This window comes from Mirounga angustirostris, unplaced genomic scaffold (genome assembly GCF_029215605.1).
Source record: "Mirounga angustirostris isolate CCGP_5_RB_7025 unplaced genomic scaffold, mMirAng1.0.hap1 SCAF_3, whole genome shotgun sequence".
Taxonomy (NCBI): Eukaryota; Metazoa; Chordata; class Mammalia; order Carnivora; family Phocidae; genus Mirounga; species Mirounga angustirostris.
In genome coordinates, this window is record NW_026991711.1 from 10091173 (window position 1) to 10109265 (window position 18093).

The 18093-nt window shown below is 36.6% G+C and overlaps 1 protein-coding gene across 6 annotated transcripts in view; it reads right to left on the reverse strand.

The window, feature by feature from the left end:
* ITGBL1 (integrin subunit beta like 1) overlaps nucleotides 1-18093 on the reverse strand; it is a 245934-nt gene that overhangs the window by 156044 nt on the left and 71797 nt on the right. For all 6 annotated transcript variants that reach the window (XM_045869667.2, XM_064585919.1, XM_054506403.2 and 3 more), the window contains exon 3: nucleotides 3175-3321. In XM_045869667.2, coding sequence (XP_045725623.1) covers nucleotides 3175-3321 — 147 coding nt within the window. The remainder of the gene's footprint in view (nucleotides 1-3174; nucleotides 3322-18093) is intronic.

Genomic DNA, 18093 nt, shown 5'->3' on the forward strand with positions numbered 1-18093 from the left:
ACAGCAATTAACTAAGTACCCCAATCTTGAGCATGGCTGGCATGGGGTGGGGGTGGGGGAGGAGGTCAATTGCAAACAAATCCCAAAATGCTTCGGTAGACTTGTTTTGTATATTGGTATGCATGAAGCTATCCTAAAAACAATTTTAGATGTAGTATAGGACTGAGCAAATGAGTAAATATATCCATGATGTTGGGAGCCAGAATTCTCACCATGAAAAATGGGTGAGACAGCAGATAACTTTGTGGGGGTGGATTGGAGTTGGATGTATTGGTGTGACTTCATGATTTCTAAAATATGTCTGTGTATGTATGTGCATGTACATGTATATATATGCTCATGAACGTTTACTAGCCTGTTTATAGAAAAGGCCAAGAAGCAAATTCATCCCAGTAGAAATAAACATCCCTAGTGCTCACAATTTTTATTCTACTATCATTCTTCACCTAAAGGAACCAAGGCTCTTTAGAGAAATGGTTGATTCCAAAGCTGTGGCAAATCAGGTACAATATGACTCTGGAATATTCTGTTATGCCAGAAAAGAAAGAATTGCTGAAACAAAACAAAACAATGGAGGCATGTCACAAGGACTGAGAAGCTAGCTTGAAGGGGCTCCAACCGCCTCATCTGGGACCAGAGTAATTAAGTTCAGTAATGAATAATAAACCATTGAAATAATAGGAACTGTGATCCTGGACTGACAATAAATCACTAAGTAAATGAAATATCCAATAATTGGTAGATGAGAGAAGACTCTTACTTGTGGTAGAATGTTGAGTACCAACTAGTAAATAGGGAGGCAATATTGGAGTTTGGAAATCATCATTTTTCAATCACTAGTGTAAGCACTGGATCATGTGAAAGTCATCAATGGATGGTAAATCAGGGGTAATTTTGACGAGGATATGATGTCTTATAATTTCTAAGTGTTTCCCAACAGACTGCTCATTTGTTACAAGGGCAAAATCAGTAATTACAGAGCTGAGACATCAGACAACACCTTGACCATGTGATCAAAATTAATCTCACCAGTGAGAGCAGATGGATATCATGGACTTCCAGATGACACATCCTGAGAACATAAAATCATCTATCTGGTGATTCAGCTAAGAATGTATGACATGAATCTAATCATGAGGACACATCAGACAAAGCCAGAACGAGTAACATTCTATTAAAAAAAAAAGGTTGGAGACAATTTTCTTCAAAATTTTCAGTGCTATAACACCATAGTCTGTGGAAATGGTCCAGATTAAAGGAGGCTAACAAGAAATGAGAGCTAAATATAACTCTGCCCTAGACTGGATCCTACGGAGGCAGGGAAATTCTGTAAAGCACATTGTTTGGTCAGTGAATGAAACTGGAATATGGATGGTAGATTACATAAAAGTATTGTACCAATGTTAAAAAAAAAAAAAAGATCGAGGCTCAGATACCTTAAAACTGTGTTTTATATCTTATCAAGTATGTTTCATCATCTGAAACGATTCTGTAAATTTCTCCTTTAAGGTATGTTAATGTAGCGAATTGCATTGTTTTTTTACTTAATGCTGAAACATTTGGATTCCGAAACTAACCCCTTTTTGTTTATAATGTATTATTAAAAAGAAAAAAAACTAGATTTGATTTGAAAAATAAACAACAAATAAATAAAGTCAAAAATAAAGAACAAAGAAACAAAACAGAATTCAGGTTTTATTATTGAAAGAAGTTTGGAAAGCTTGACATTTTCAAAACAATGAGGCTATACGGTAAGCATGTAAGGCTGTGTGTGTGTGTGTGTGTGTGTGTGTGTGTTTGTAGGGGTGGGTGTTAGGAACTGGAGGTAAAAAAATCCTACAGAGAAGACAGAAAAGACTAAGGTGCTGAAGTGAAGCAAGGAGAAGATCCGTGAATAGAGTAAGCAACCTGACTGTTAAGACCATTTGTCAGGGTGCCTGACATCCACTCATACCTTGCTTTGGGTATGGCCTTGATTCCTACTAGCAAAACACTCTTACTGCACTTAATCTACACAGAGCAATTCATTGCAATCAGACTGTGGAAAGATGATAGCTCTGAACATAGAAGGACTCTACCTACAATGGGAACTTCAAGAGGGAAGATAGTCCTCTTGTAGTCAAATACTTGCCTTTAGCATGCAAAACAAGGGCTCACACCCTGTGTTTTCCAAAAGAATTACTGGGAGAGCTTTAAAAAACCCCTGCATCCCAGACCACACCCACCAAAACAACTCAATCAAAGCTTCTAGCTTTGGACAGGACAATTCCCAAATTCAACCAGCCTTAAGAAAAAGTGGACTTTTGAGGTTCCATGTGCCCAAATATGAAAAGAGTATTTAATTACAGTAATACCAGCTAAGCATTAATGAAACCAAACCAGTTGCTTTGTTTTATATCTTCTGGGTAATTAATTTTAACAGTTTTACTATAAATTTCTAAAAAATATTTTTATATGACTTGAGATGCAAAAATATTTTTGCCAAACATAAAATCGTGATGTCACTATATTTTCCCATGAGTTTCACACCCAGTGCATCTAAAGCTTCTATCAAACTAAAAAGCTTTGGTTCTATTTGATGTTAAGGTATAAATTCAAAGAACCCTTGATCTGTAATAGAAAATAATTAAGTCAGCTTATATAAATCCTTTTTAAAAGATTTAATCCAGCATTCAAAATCATGGCTCACAATTTACATCAAATGTTTTTGGGGTGTTGTTTGCATGAATATCCTGCTTGAAGAAGGCATTTGCAACAGCTGGAGAGCATCAAACTTGCCAGTCTCAGCAAGATGACATTTTCCCCCTATTGATTTATCTGCATTTCATTTCAAAAATATATATATACTCAAAAGCAGTCTCTCTCAGAGGTTCCACATTTCTCAACAGCTACCTATTTCCATGAAAAACCAGGATGTGATTATTTAAGAATTTTCATAGGATAGGGGCACCTGGGTGGCTCAGTCGGTTAAGCGTCTGCCTTCGGCTCAGGTCATGATCCCGGGGTCCTGGGATCGAGCCCCACATGGGGCTCCCTGCTTGGTGGGAAGCCTGCTTCTCCCTCTCCCTCTGTCCCTGCTTGTGTTCCCTCTCTCGCTGTCTTTCTCTCTGTCAAATAAATAAATAAAATCTTAAAAAAAAAAAAAAAAGAATTTTCATAGGATAGATTTCTTACCTGCATTAGAGCAGATGACATCTTGAGAATTCTTGCACATCTGGTTACTCTTTTTCTTCGTCAAGTCACAGTGAGTTGGGTACTGGCACGCTTCCCCAAACCAACCTTCCTCACATTTGCACTTGCCACAGTCACACTTCCCATGGCCTGAGAATTTAACAACATCCCGTTAGACTCGAATTATTTTCCAAAGAAACTTAAGGGTAACGTTGGCTCAGGACTGAGCTCTAATAAATTCAAACACATATACATTACAGAGGCTGAGGGGTAATGCTACTGTTTGACAGTATAACATAGCATGTGGATTTTATTTCAGTAACCGAAGTTGATAAATCATTCTAAAACCATTAATTAATTTGTAGAGACATGAGGATGGATAATAAACCAGAAGTTTAATTATACGCTTGGTCAGAAAATTTAGTACTGAAAAAAGATCCATCTAGCACCTCCACATTTAAGACACAAAACCCAATAAAAATTATTTCCATTTAACTGCATTTCATAACACATAAAACCACCAACTCTGATTAACAAATCTTACATGAAACTCCAACAAACCAAACATTGGCTTAGACCTATTGGAATTTAGAATGTAATAAAGTTTAATGGATATTTTAAATACCATCTTGGAATATGATTGACATAAAAAATAATTACATATTTTGTTCCTTAATGAGACAATTTGGTTCAAGAATCAAAAGGATAAGAGCCACAGTCATCTACCTCCACAGAAATTTCTCAACTTTTCATGTTCTCAAATCAACATTGTGCCACTTTTATGTTGTGATAATTAACTTTATTAAGTCTTGGTTGATGAATCCTACTAATGTTTTTATTGACTACACACTAGTCCTTCCAAAGTACAATACTGGGCTCTTGTCTTGAAGTAACTTAACAAGTTCAAAGTTGAGGCCAATATACAAAGATGGTGTTATCTTCAGCCAGAAATGTTTGTCAGACCCTGTGTTAAGTTGAGCAATATGCCTCCTGTAGAAATAAGAAGGGAGAGACTCTCTGAACTTCCTTGACCTTTAACTGAGCAGTTTGAATGGGCTACAGGGAGAGTATTCTTATATTACTCAAAATAATAATGCTCTGTCCCAATGCCTGAAGTTCATAGACCACAGAATGGAATCATTGATCTAGTGCCAATAGTCATTCACTGTAGCAGCCAAAATCTACATGATGAGGTCCAGATGGTTGGTCAGAATGAATGGCTCAGAGGTGTCCCATTTGGGCATGTTCAGCAGAGCCTGACTCTATGATTGGTTGTGACTTTAAAACTCCTCTGAATGTTGCCCAGTCCCTGTAAATGTTTCTATTCCTGTTGCATTTTTCAAATTAATTATTCTATTTTGCAAACAAAACCTTGCATGCACCCTAATTGTAATTCATTTTATCCAGTGCACATTACTCTCAAATTGATTGTATTGTTTTGCATTCTTGTCTGGCCCTACATGATACTGTCAATCTCGGCCAATTTGGTATCATTTACAAGCATTAGGTGATCTCTCCTGCCAACCATCCAGTCTATTTATAAAAGTATTAAGCCAAATTCTTGAAGTAGCTAAGTCTTTTTTTTGCTAAGTCTTTTGTATCTTGGTAACTATAATTACTCTTTGATAATATTAGCATATTAGGTTGAACCACATGGATTGTCACTATTATTAGTTTAATATCAGCTATTTCTTATGGTCCATCCTAATAAAATGTGGCTTCATATCCATAGCAAAGAAAATAGAAGTGATTTAGAAGATAATGAAATGCAGTAGTAATGATTTGCTGAATCTATAATAAAAGAACACTTAACACTTCTTTTACATTGGATGGGACATCTCAGACCCTGACTAAAGGTATATATAACAGAAATGGATAATGGTGGGTAGGCCAAAAGTTACAGATTTTTTTACAGTGGAGTAAATCTTAGAAATAGGGGGAAAATAAAAACATGTACAGATGATAGGGAGAAACTCCTCCATCTCAGACTGACCCAATGAAGCATTAGTAGAAATAATATTCTAAGGTGTTCACACCCCGAAGTTAGCTCATGAGGGCCCAGGTTCAGAAACTCCTTCCATAAAAGGTTCTGTGGTTAAAAAAACAAACAAACAAACAAACAAACAAACATGGGAAAGAGAACCACTATATTCTTCTTTTAGTGGGTCATGATATAAATCAGCACACTGAAGCTTCTTCATGTCCTGTTGTGAAAAAGCTATTTCGCTTTTGCTCAGAATACACAGTATTTCTTACAAGGGAGCCTCTTTCTCTCATAACTTATATGAATTTCCTAAACCATACTTAGACCAATACTGTAGTACATAACGTGCTTTCAGCTTTTCATTTAGCATCTGATCAGAGGCGAAGATGACAGCCAGTGTATGACAGGGTCATCTGCCTTTACATTTTTCTGAACTTTATACCTAATAAAGGCCTCCTTGATTCACTTTTGCCCATTTAGGAAAGTGAATAGAAATCAATTTTTTTACTGTCAAGAATTATCAAGTAGGGACGCCTGGGTGGCTCAGTCGGTTAAGCGTCTGCCTTCGGCTCAGGTCATGATCCCAGGGTCCTGGGATCGAGTCCCGCATCGGGCTCCCTGCTCCGCGGGGAGCCTGCTTCTCCCTCTGCCTCTGTCTCTCTCTCTCTCTCTGTCTCTCATGAATAAATAAATAAAATCTTTTAAAAAAAAAAAGAATTATCAAGTAATACCCTGTATGACCTAATTTGGAGGTAAATATATAATTTGTTTTAAGATAAAAAATAATCTTCAGACTATTTTTACTCTTTCTCTACAATTAGTAATTTCTTGAGCAGAGCTCAGGGAATTAGGTTGCTACATTATTGTACCTATGGTATGCAGCTCATCTCCATCACAGTGTCACAAATTTGGCTTCAAAAAAAATTCCATTTTTCAAAATAATTTGCCCGTTGGGAATAGATGGCCCAAAAGAACCAAAGCAGAACCCTGAATCAGGAGGCCCAGAAGAGGGCTCTGATTGCCCAACGTTGAAGGGTGGTCTTTGCTGGCTACATGAAATCCCAACCTGCAAAACATTCACCATTCCTGCCTGTCCCCATTCACCTCTCCAGTTCTGTTTCTTCTCCAGATAACTCAATTCACACTTAGAAAATGTGCTCTTAAAATGAACAATCCAACATGCTTGGCAATAAATCTGCTGCCCTTCCAATAAATTCCCAAGGAGTCAGGAGAAAACCCCCACACACAAAACAAGAATGTCAGAGAAATGTCAAAACAAAACAACTCCTACCAAAGTAATAAGGAAGAAAAAGTAAATGGCTTTTCCTGTTGCTTCCAGGATTGTCAGTGGTGTAGCCAGTCGCTGGAAAGAGAAGACCGGCCATGGTGGAGGGTAAAATCCAGTAGTTAGCCTCCTATTCAGGGAAGAATGTGGAGGCCTGGAGGCTTTCACTGGGGCTTCCCCGAGGTGAGCTGAGCCTTGCCTTGATCTCCACAGATAAAGAAGCATTTCAGCAAAGACAGAATAAACTCAGTTTTGTGATGCTTTAACGCTGTCAGCAGCTCCACCATTACTTCTGGAATGGAAAAGCACTAATCGACTCCAGAGGCAGTGGTGAGGAATTTAATTAATGCACAATGGAGAAGTTGCTGCTTTTTATTTTTTAAATTAAAACAAACTATAAACAAATGGAAATACTTGACCAGTATTGAAGAACTTTTTTTAAAAAGTCAATTAGCCATTTGTATATACTAGAGAAAAATAATTGTACTTTTCTTTTCCAAGTAAGAAAAAAACTAATAAAGATGAGGGGACAGCACCGAACTCTCCTCCAAGTCTACTGATATTCTGGATAAAAATAAACTGCCAAAACTAATGTGCCCATCAGATTAGCTTTACATCTTTGGTTTCAAGTCTTAAAAAGGTAAAAAATAGATAGTTAGATAATAGATGCACAGGTAGGCTGGTAATAGGTATAAGATGAAAGGATAAAGAAGATGTGGTATATGCATACAATGAAATGTTAGTCACCAGAAAGAAGGAAATCCTGCTGTTTGGGACAACAAGGATGGCTCTTGAGGGCATTATGCTAAAGCAGAAAGAGAAAGACAAACACAGTATGATCTCATTTATATGTAGGAATCTTAAAAAAAAAAAAACAAAAACAACTAGGGGCACCTGGGTGGCTCAGTCGTTAAGCGGCTGCCTTTGGCTCAGGTCATGGTCCCAGGGTCCTGGGATCCAGCCCCATATTGGGCTCCCTGCTTCTCCCTCTCCCACTCCCCCCCCACCCCCCGCTTGTGTTCCCTCTCTCGCTGTGTCTCTCTCTGTCAAATAAATAAATAAAATCTTAAAAAAAAGAAAATAAAACCCAACTAAACAAACAAAAAAACCGCAAGCACATAAAAAAAGAGATCTGGTTTGTGGTTTCCAGAGGCAGGGGGTCAGGGAGAGGAGTCAGAGGAAGGTGGTTGAAAGGTACAAACTTCCAGTTAGAAGAAGCACTTGGTATGCAACGCACAACATGAGGACTATAGTTGACACGGCTGTATGGTATATGTGAAAATTGTAAGAGAATAAATCCTAAGAGTTCTCATTACAAGGAAAAAAAAAAAAACCATTGTTTTTGTGCCTATATGAGATGATGGGCATTAACTAAATTTACTGTGGTCCTCATTTCCCAATGGATGTAAGTCAAGCCATCATGCACCAAACTTACACAGTGCTACATGTCAATTATATCAAAACAAAACTGGAAAAATCCTGATTATTAATTATTATTTCATGAATACAGACAATAATTTTATCATTTACGTCTTAACATTTAGATGTTAAAAAATGATTCTTTCTGGGTGTCAGATAAGCTAGGGGAAAAGCATTCTAGAGCCTCATGGTAACCTTGAAACAGATATTTTAATTTGAGCACTCAGTTGGCCCTGCGAATCTATTTGCTTTGGTCAAATATGTAAAGTCCCATGACCTGCATTGTGTCCTACTTTCCAGGGCATTCAAACAAGCTCACTTAATAAGAGACACACTCAAGTTTTCTCCTATTCCTTGTGAGTCACTATAAATTCCCCCCCGTCTCTGGGTATAAAGAAATAAAAGCACTAGCTATGCCACACCTAGAATTCTAAGAAAAGATTGTGAAAGGACCCCTTACACAATTATTTAATTGTGTGTGTGAATTATTAATTTAATTAATTAATAATTAATTTAAAACTATTACAACTATTTCACAGTTAGCAATAGAAACTTGACTATTTTCAAGCCAGGGTACCAGTCCCTGGCTTGCTTCTCAGGCTAACAAAAAATGACTTCTCAGATTATTTCTCCTTCCCGTTCCTGAGAACATTATGATGTGAACAATGGAAGAATTCTGTGCAGAAGAGAGCTTTGCCCTAGAACATAAAAGGTCTGGGCTCTAATCCTGCCTGGACACTAATCAGCCACGTGACGTTCATCAGGAAAACAGAAGAGAAGAAAGGAACACCCAGTAATTATTGCCTTCCAGCTACCATGATTAAGTACTTTATCCAGGCTAGTCTGCTTTATTTCTAGAAGGAGCCAGTGAGATGGATTTTTGTTTCCCAGTTTTACAAATAAGAGGGCTACAGTGTAATTAGCTTGCGCAAGGTAACACAGTTTATAAGCTGAAAAGCTATGTGTTTTCCATGACAGCCATTATCTGTTTAGTTGCAATGCCAGACTTGAAAGGACCCTTTCTGTTCTAGGAAAGATGGTGTCAGTAAAAGCCATGAATTGGTGGCTTGACAGCCCAGGTCTACTTTTTGCTGTTTCCTTTTGGAATTCACATGCCCCAAGTTGGATTATTGACAATCCTTGGTGAAAAAACTCTAACAGTAAAATTATCAGACTGTACTATTTAAAATTAATGCTAACGTGGGTAGATAAAAGAATTCAGGCCTCTAGTCACCTCATTTCTCTAGACCTCCGTGCTCAGCAACAGAACTAAGAGACTGAACTACATGATCCCCACATTCCTTTCATCTTAAAAAATCCATACTTTGGCCTGAATTATTTTCTTTTCCTCATAACAAAACAAAGTACTTTCTTCAAATGGGGCACTCGGCATATGAAAACAAATCTTGTTTGTTACTGAAAACAATCATGACACAGAATTCTACTTGTTTTTCAAAGCACCCATTAAAATATTGTAAGTTATCCTGATATGTGTATTTTTTAAAGTTAATTTGGGTTAAATACTGACAAAATGGGAGATTTAAAATGAGAATTCTGGTAACTGGAGACTGAGGGATGAAGTATAAATTATAGCAAAGCAAGACAGTATTTTGGTTGAATCTTAGGTCATAAATTCCATAAATTCAAAGAAATAGTTATATAAATTATTTCAAATTTACACATACACACACACACACACACACACACAAGCTTGGGGATTCAGGAATCCTAGTTGTTAGTATAGATTCTACCACAGCTGGCCTTGTGACCTTCAGCGGATTAATCTTTGAATTTTTCTGACCTTGTTCTCTTTGTTTTTGGTCTGGTAAGTTGAACATATGTGAACTCAGTATTCCTCAAGGGATGCAGGTCATGTCTCTTTAGGGGGCATTAGTGAAATTGTCTTGTTCTATCTGCCTTCCTGTTCTATCTACACTTCCGAGGAAGCTGGTGTCCTTTCCTACCTGCAACTCCATGATAGTAAGAGCATGTGCTATATTTCTCAGGTGTCTAGAGAGGGAAAGATGGAAGGAAAAGGCCACTGGACAAGATGAGGGAAGTTCTGTTTTCTTTCCCTCCTTCCACCTCTAACATTCTATTCATCCGAAATCTTTACAGAGATTCCTTCACTTTCTTCTGCAAAAAAAAATAAGCATAAAATTAAGTATATAAATAAAAGAGGCCTCAGTTCCTTTAGTTTAGGCCTTGGCGTTTTGTCCTCTGTTGGGGTCTTTTATTCAGAAGTGTCTCTTAGCATCAGTTACACCAAATGACAGAAGCCAAGCCACTCAGGCCTTAGAAACTTAACACCCGCCAATATCTCTTAGTCAAATGAAATGAACTGCGTCATCTCATAATGTTGTAACCAGAACAGGAGACCTGAGACCAGTGAAATCTCCTGTTTTTACTGAAGAAGAAATGAAGCTCCACACTCACCATTGCCTCCTTCCCCAATATACATAAATATGTGTGCCAAGGAATCTGGTCAGTAGAGATATATGTAGATGTATATATGTATGTGTGCTTATTGATACATATACCTGTTCATATATCTATATAAGTGCATATATGAGACTCAGCAAGACTCTAAATTTTCTCTTTTAATATGAAAGCACTGGATGCATGAGATGGTATTTGGCATCCCTCGCAATGTTGAGATTTTTTTCCAAATGTTTTGTATATGTATCTTTAATGAAAATTAATAATATTCTTCATCTGTTAATGTTAGAGGTTTCTCCATCTCAAGTTCAATTGATTGTCTATAGAGCAAACTCTATATATGCCCTTATTCCCACAGCCATTAAGGAACTGTGCATCTCCCCCATGAGGCAGGGTAACACAGGGCCTCAGAGCACTATGGGTAAATTCAATTTTTTGAGATGTGTTCAAGAGTTCTGAGACAATTGATTTAAGCAATAGGTTTGCAAAAATATAAGAAAGATTTTATTTCTTAAGCTAGATCATGGAAACATATCAATTTTATCTTTTATACTTCATGTAATACTTCACTCAAAAAACTAAAATGAAAAAAAATAATCTGTTAGAAGCATTATTTCTATAAGTGATAATGTTAAAGAACATTGTTTTGGGACTTTAGGGGCATTCAGGAAGTGTGAGAATCCTGTCTCATAAGACCCTGCAACAAGGAGACAGAGTACTATTCACCTTTACAGCCTGAGGGTCTATGAAGAGCCAGGTAGACTATGCTTCGTTATCTGAATGGGAGGACACTATCATCGGAGGGCTATATGCTGAGCCAGGGTGCGAGGTGCAGAGAAGGGCTATGAAAGGGTCTGCAGGAAGGGCCCTGTCTCCCCCTGCCCCCTCCACTGGGGGCGAAGTATGTGACAGAGAGAGACAGAGTGGAGATCCCACTGCACATCCCTGGAGAAGCCTTGTACAATTTCTCTAGACCAGCTCGGAACAGCTTCAGTTGAACAGAAATGTCTGTGAAAGTCACAAGTACCTAACACAGGCCACCAATCGTCCTGCTGACCCAGCATGGTGCAGGATGGCAATCACAATTTTGGGGAGAAGGGAGGTCACTACCGAATGAGTGCTTGTGATAAAAATGAGTAGATGGGATTACAGAAACTGCCAACCAGAGATCAAACGGAAAGCATAGATGTAGTAAATGGCAGACAGGCTAGAAGCCAGCAAACACAGAACAGGACATGAGCGGGGATAAGGAGGCAGAGACAGTGCCCTGTGGGCCGTGAGCAGTTGACCCCCAAAGACCCTCCATCTCCACTGACCTTGTCGTTTTCACTCCTGGGAAAATCCCAATGACTGAGCACACCCAGAATCAAATTAAATAAGGGTTTTTTTTTATCATTGGTAGCATGGGAGTTATTACAGGTTGAATAGTGTCTCCCCCCGCCAAATTCACACATGGAAGTCCTAACCCTAGTGTATCTCAGAATGTGGTGTTATTTGGACATAAAGTCATTGCAGATGTAATTAGTTAAGATGCTTTAGAACCGGAGTAGGGTGGCTCCTTAATTTAATATGACTAGTGTTCTTATAAAAATGGGAAATCTGGACACAGAGAACACCACATGAAGATGAAGACAGAGATCGAGACTGGGATGAGGCTACTACAAGCCAAGGATCACCAAAGATGGCCAGCAAACCTCCGGAAGCCCAGGAGAGAGGGATAAAACAGACGCCCCTTCATAACATAACCCTGCTGATACCTTGATCTGAGACTTTCAGCCCCCAGAATGGAGAGACGAAAAATGCCTGGGATTTAAACCATCCAGTTTGTGGTACTTGGTTATGGCAACCCTAACAGAGTAATAGAGGAGCTCAAGGTATTGTTTAGAAGAATCACAGAAAAATAAAGGTTCATTATTTTACACGTCTGAGTTTATTGTTTGAGAAAGTAATTGCCACCCACTGACCTATTCAGCACATTTTAATCCATATGCTTCAGAGATGACTCCATAAATAATGGCTGAGGTTTACCTGAATGTTGTACCTACTGTACCCAGGACCATCCTAAAGGTTACAGAAGAAGGCAAAGATCTCTGAACAGAAGTATATATTGCTGTTTGCTAACTTATGTCTAAAGTCGATAGGAAAAAAATCAGTAGCAATCCCCCATCTAATGAAACACGCTGCTTAGGCAATTACTGAGAAACAGGCCACATAACTCTTTATGACTTATCTCTCTAGTCATTCTACCTAAAATTCCTCCATTCCCCAAACCCCGTTTTCTAGAAAATAAAACCACTTCCTTCACCTGAAAAGTCTCCGGTTCGCTCTACTGCATTACTAAATTCCTGTGGGCTCTGCAAATCCTCCCCCAAACAAAGCTTCCAAACTATGCCCAAGAAGTAGACTTTACAAAAAGTCTGAACTTTATAAAGAGTTTTTGTAAAGTCTACTTTTTATAAAATATATTTTTTAGTAAAGAATTCTTTTATTGCTCCTTAAATAAGTCTGTGCAAGGGCTCAGTCAAAGTTTATCTATGATCACCTCATAACCTTCAAACGTTATGATCAAGTAATTCTGGGGAATGTTTCCAACTAGAAAGGAACAGATGGCAACAATTTATTTTTTAATTCCCTTCTCAGCTTAAAAATTAACAAACATTTATATGTTCAGTTAACTTTATTATAAATCCGCTAACTGCAATGATTTCCTTTTAACTCAGTGACTCCCCAGGGTACCTCTGCTCTAAGCTGTTATAAAGTAGGTAGTTAATAAAAGTTGTTGACAATTTGTTTGACTTGATTGGAAAAAAATGAAATCATTCTCTTGCAAGCAGGTAAAAGGACATTAAATCATGCACTTTCTACAATATAAAGATCAGTCACCAGGAAAATATCTATCAGTAGTTGGCATGGAGACTAAATTGAACTCATTACTATTTATTTTTAAAACTCTTTAGTAACTCATGAAGTATTTTATAAAATTTGAAAAGCAATTCATGGACAAGGTAAGAAATACTTTAAAATGAGTTGTCACTTTAGATTTCCTTAAAAAAAAACTTTAAAAACCTAGATCAGTAGAAAAAAAATTAAATGGAGAATAAAGCCACTGGGTAGGCATTTTTTTTTTAAGGATCTAATACTCTGTCACTCTGTTGGGATATCCCTACCTCATTTCTTTTTTTTTTTTTTTAAGATTTTTATTTATTTATTGAGAGAGATAGTGATAGAGAGAGAGCATGAGAGGGGGAGAGTCAGAGGGAGAGGCAGATTCCCCGCTGAGCAGGGAGCCTGATGCGGGACTCAAGACTCCAGAATCATGACCTGAGCCGAAGGCAGTCGCTTAACCAGCTGAGCCACCCAGGCGCCCCTCCTACCTCATTTCTTAAGGAGTGAAAACTCAACACAGCTCATCTGACAAAGAGAGCTCTTCTAGAAACCATGGATATTGGTAGAGGAGAGGCGAACTGTACTGAGGTGCGCACTGAGGTGATCAAAAGGAAAGGGAAGTTTGCTATAACTGCCAGTTCACTCAGTGACTCACCCCAGTCCAGAATGCCCTCCCTGTTCTTGACTCATGAGCCATGTCATTCCCCATTCTGAAAGTCTACAGTTAGTATAAATCATGATAGATAAGCTTCACCTCTCATTAAATTTACAAAGTATCCCATTTTTAATCATTCTAGATGATGTAGCTTGTCTTCCTTTTGGCATTGGCATGTAGATATTTACTTTGGAAAACAGCTTTACCAAGGTATACTGTAATGTATAATAAATATATATTAAACTCCTAAGTGACAAATCACTTTAATTCATATTATCTTATTTGATTATCAAAATGGCATTAAAAAAAAGAAAACAAGTATTACCATCCTCACTTATAGAAGGGGAAATTCTTGGTTAATGTCTTTAAATTATTCCTGCAAATGTTTAACAAGCTCTCAAGGCTCCCCCTTAGCTTGGGTATCCTCAAACTCAGGAGCAAGAGTGAAATCCCGACTCCTATCCTCCTTCTATCTCACCCTCATCCACTTCGCCTCCTTTTCTCTAGTCCCAGAGGCCACATCAAGGTCCATTCCTTTTCAAGGAGGCTTGATTTCTTTGCGTTCTGGTTCTTTGGAGGCCTCCTTCCTTTCCCTACTTTATTTCAACCTCAGCTTCATTAATTAGCACCTTCCCTTTATACCATAAACTTGAATAAGTGTCTCCTTTACACAATGTAACCAATACTGCCTCTATTAAACACATGTCTCTAATTTTAATCTCTATTCCAGTCCATTCTCCCTTTCTTACTCCAATCTCCAAAGAGGTAGTTTTCTCTCCCAGTCTCACTTTTTTGCACATTCAGATTTCAATCCCACCGTTCTACTGACATTTTTCTGAGATGACTACTAAGCTTTTTATTCCTTAATTCAATTGACATTTAAGTCTTTATCTTATCTGTTGCTTCTCTATCCTTTGATATCTTTTTTCCCACCCCTTTTCTTGTCCTTCTCTGCCCCTTTGACCACCTCCATCATGCCTAAAGATGTACCATTAGTAAAATCCATATTCCCCATGCATCTGACAAAAGATAAGGCAAATAAGAGGAATAAAAAAAACTGATGCATTTATTCTGAAGAGAGTTAATTAAACATGATAGTCTTTACATTACTGAATCATACTAAGTTTTAAGCACGCTTGAACTATATTTTATTGTTTTATTTATTTTTCCCTGTGATTCAGGGAGCAGTTGGAAAATAGGAGGAAGGCTCATAAGGAATATTAGAGAAAATTGAAAAGGAATTATAAGCAATATTTCTTTTGCATGTCCAAATATCCAAGATTCAAGATAAATAAAGTTGAATCTGCTACATACACATACTTACCAGTTTTCTTAAAATTAGCAATATAACATTTACATTGTTCTGAGTCTTAATTATTTTTACACCTAAAATATATCTTGGAGAACTTCGGTCAAGGACTTTGAAGTGGGGCTGAGATTTGATTTTACCCTATTTGAACCTAACAAATTAGCCTGCTACAGTTTCACATGTTCCAGAGACATGAGACTGGTGGGTCAGAGTCAAAGAACTTTACTACTCACATTAATAGCAGTAACTGAAATATCAATTTGAGTCACTTATCAAACCCCAGTTCCCACAGGACAACACAATGAGGGCCAGATGAAGCTTGCACATGCAGTGGGTTGTGTTACAAGAGAGGAAGACCAGAGAGAGGGATCCTGACTCTTTTATAATGGGCAGTAAGCATATTTGAGCTTGCCCCAGAAGGAGACATTATTTTATTATACTAGGCTATAAATAGTTCTCTTTGCTCCAGAAGGAGACAACAAGTCTATCTTCCAAGGCTTCTCTCTGTACAAATACCCATGAAAAGATATTTTGCAATAAAAGCAATCAGTACCTCTGTTAATAAAAAGTACAGAAATAGAAGAGATGCATGGAAAATTATCTCCTAACAGCTATTGATATTAATATCTTAGCCCATATATACCTACTTTATTCTTTCTAACAGGTGCATAACATTCCTTTGTATATAGCCACAATAATTTAGCTATCCTTTATTGGTATGCATTCAGCTGGTTTTGATCATTTACCACTATAAACAATGTTGTCATAAGTATTCTTCCTTACACATGTAGCTTTGTGCAAAAGTATGAATAGATCTGTAGGATAAATTATTAAGTGGAGTTTATGGATGAAAGACTATTGCATATCATTGAAATTTTAATATAGACAGATTTGTTTCCAAAACGATATTAAATACATTCCCATGAACAATGTGTGAGGATACACTTGCCAACACATAACAGAATATTTTCAAATAACCTGTGTCAATCTGAGCATTAAAGATTATAGTGGATATTTTTGTTGGCATCTGTCAACTATGGATGAGTTCAATATCTTTTCATTGGTTTATAAATCAATTTTGTTTTATAAACAAAATCATTTTATTTTGGAGAGAGGAACTCATTACATTAAATATAAAGATTAATTTAGGATAAATTCACAGATATACACTAATGTATAATATAAAATGGAATGTCAATTTCAACTAATTGACTACTATATTTCTCTTACTACTTATCAGAAGTTTTTTCAGATGGCTATTGTGTCTTGTTTTGTTTTAAATATGTAAGATCTGAATCAAATTAATGATAGGAAAGTAAAAATAACTATTTTTTCTTATGTTATTTTTTCATCTAGACTTTAAAATTTATATGCATGGAGATTATTTTGTTTTATACTATAAGATCTTTTTGTATATATCTAAAGAAATGTTAAAGGGAAAACTTATCTTCTTCAGATACATTTAATACTGAATGAACAAAAAAGAACACAAATTAAGCTTTTACTTTAAAAAAAAGTCATAAAATAACAATTCTTAGGAAACAATAAGGAAGGACCTATTAAAGATGAAAGCAGAAATTAATAAATTAAAATACAGTCACACAAACAAGTGAGCTAATTAATGGCTAGTGAAAAGGCAAAGCTGTTAGCTATCATGATAAATATAAAAATATGGAAGATAGATATTCATACATAAGGAAAAATTAGCAACAAATTCTGAGAAAAGTAAATCACTGAATAAGTACATAAAAGATACATAAATAGATTATACATATGCAAAATTCTGATAGTATTGTGCTCGCTTCGGCAGCACATATACAAAATTCTGATAGTATTAGTCTTGGTAGTCTGAAATTTTGGGTTATTTTCCCTTTTTTTGCAAAGTTTTCAAGAGAGATTTTTAAAATTTATAATCAATAAGGTCTGTTTTGTGTTTTATTTGATCTAGACTGATTTTTATTTTTAAAATTATAGAGAACTACTGACTCTATAATATTATTTCAGAATTAATTTTCTTTCAAATTTTTATATTATTTTTCTTATATCACTTGCTGGCACCTTCAGTAAAATACTGAGTAGAACTATGTTGTAAACATCCTCATCTCATTCCTGATAGTGAACAATTTTCTATTTCTTTTTTAATCAGATTAATAAACCATATGTTTCTAGAAATTGATAGATTCAGCTAAATTGCAATCTTGCTAGAAAAACACTGTTCACTATATTTTTTAAACTATGCTAATTAAAATATGCATTTTCATTCATAACATATTTCTTTTTTGTTTTTGTTTATTGTTTTTCTGTTATGTTTGTTTTCCATTTTGTTTCTTTTGTTATTAGTTTGCTTGGTTTTTTTGTTTGTTTTTCCTGGATTAAGTGTGCAGTGAGATTGTCTAGTTTTCAAAAACTTAATATTGGACTTTCTTTATTCTGTCTACTATTTTTGTTTTCTATTTTTTTAACTTTTTCTTTTACTTTTTTGAGTTTATTGTTCTTTTTCTTAGTTTGATTTTAGGCACTTAAAAAGTTTAGTTTGCTTCTGTTGTTTCCATTTTTGCTATGTGAACTGTTTTGTTATTCAATATCATAAACACAAAAGGGTATAAGACCTACATATTGTTTAACATCTACCAATGAAATAAAAGCCTTTGTACTCACCACCCAAATAGTGAAGAATAAGATCACAGTGAGTACTGAACCTCTTACACTCTACACAACTGCACCAACTACCTTGAATTTTGCTTACTTTCCTTGCTTTTCTTTATTGTTTTAAAGATTTTACTTATCTATTTGAGAGACAGAGAGCACAGAGGGAGAGGGAGAGGGAGAAGCAGACCCCCTGCCCCCCGAGCAGAGAGCCCGATGCGGGGCTCGATTCCAGGACCCTGAGATCATGACCTGAACCAAAGGCAGACACCCAATCAACTGAGCCACCCAGGCGCCCC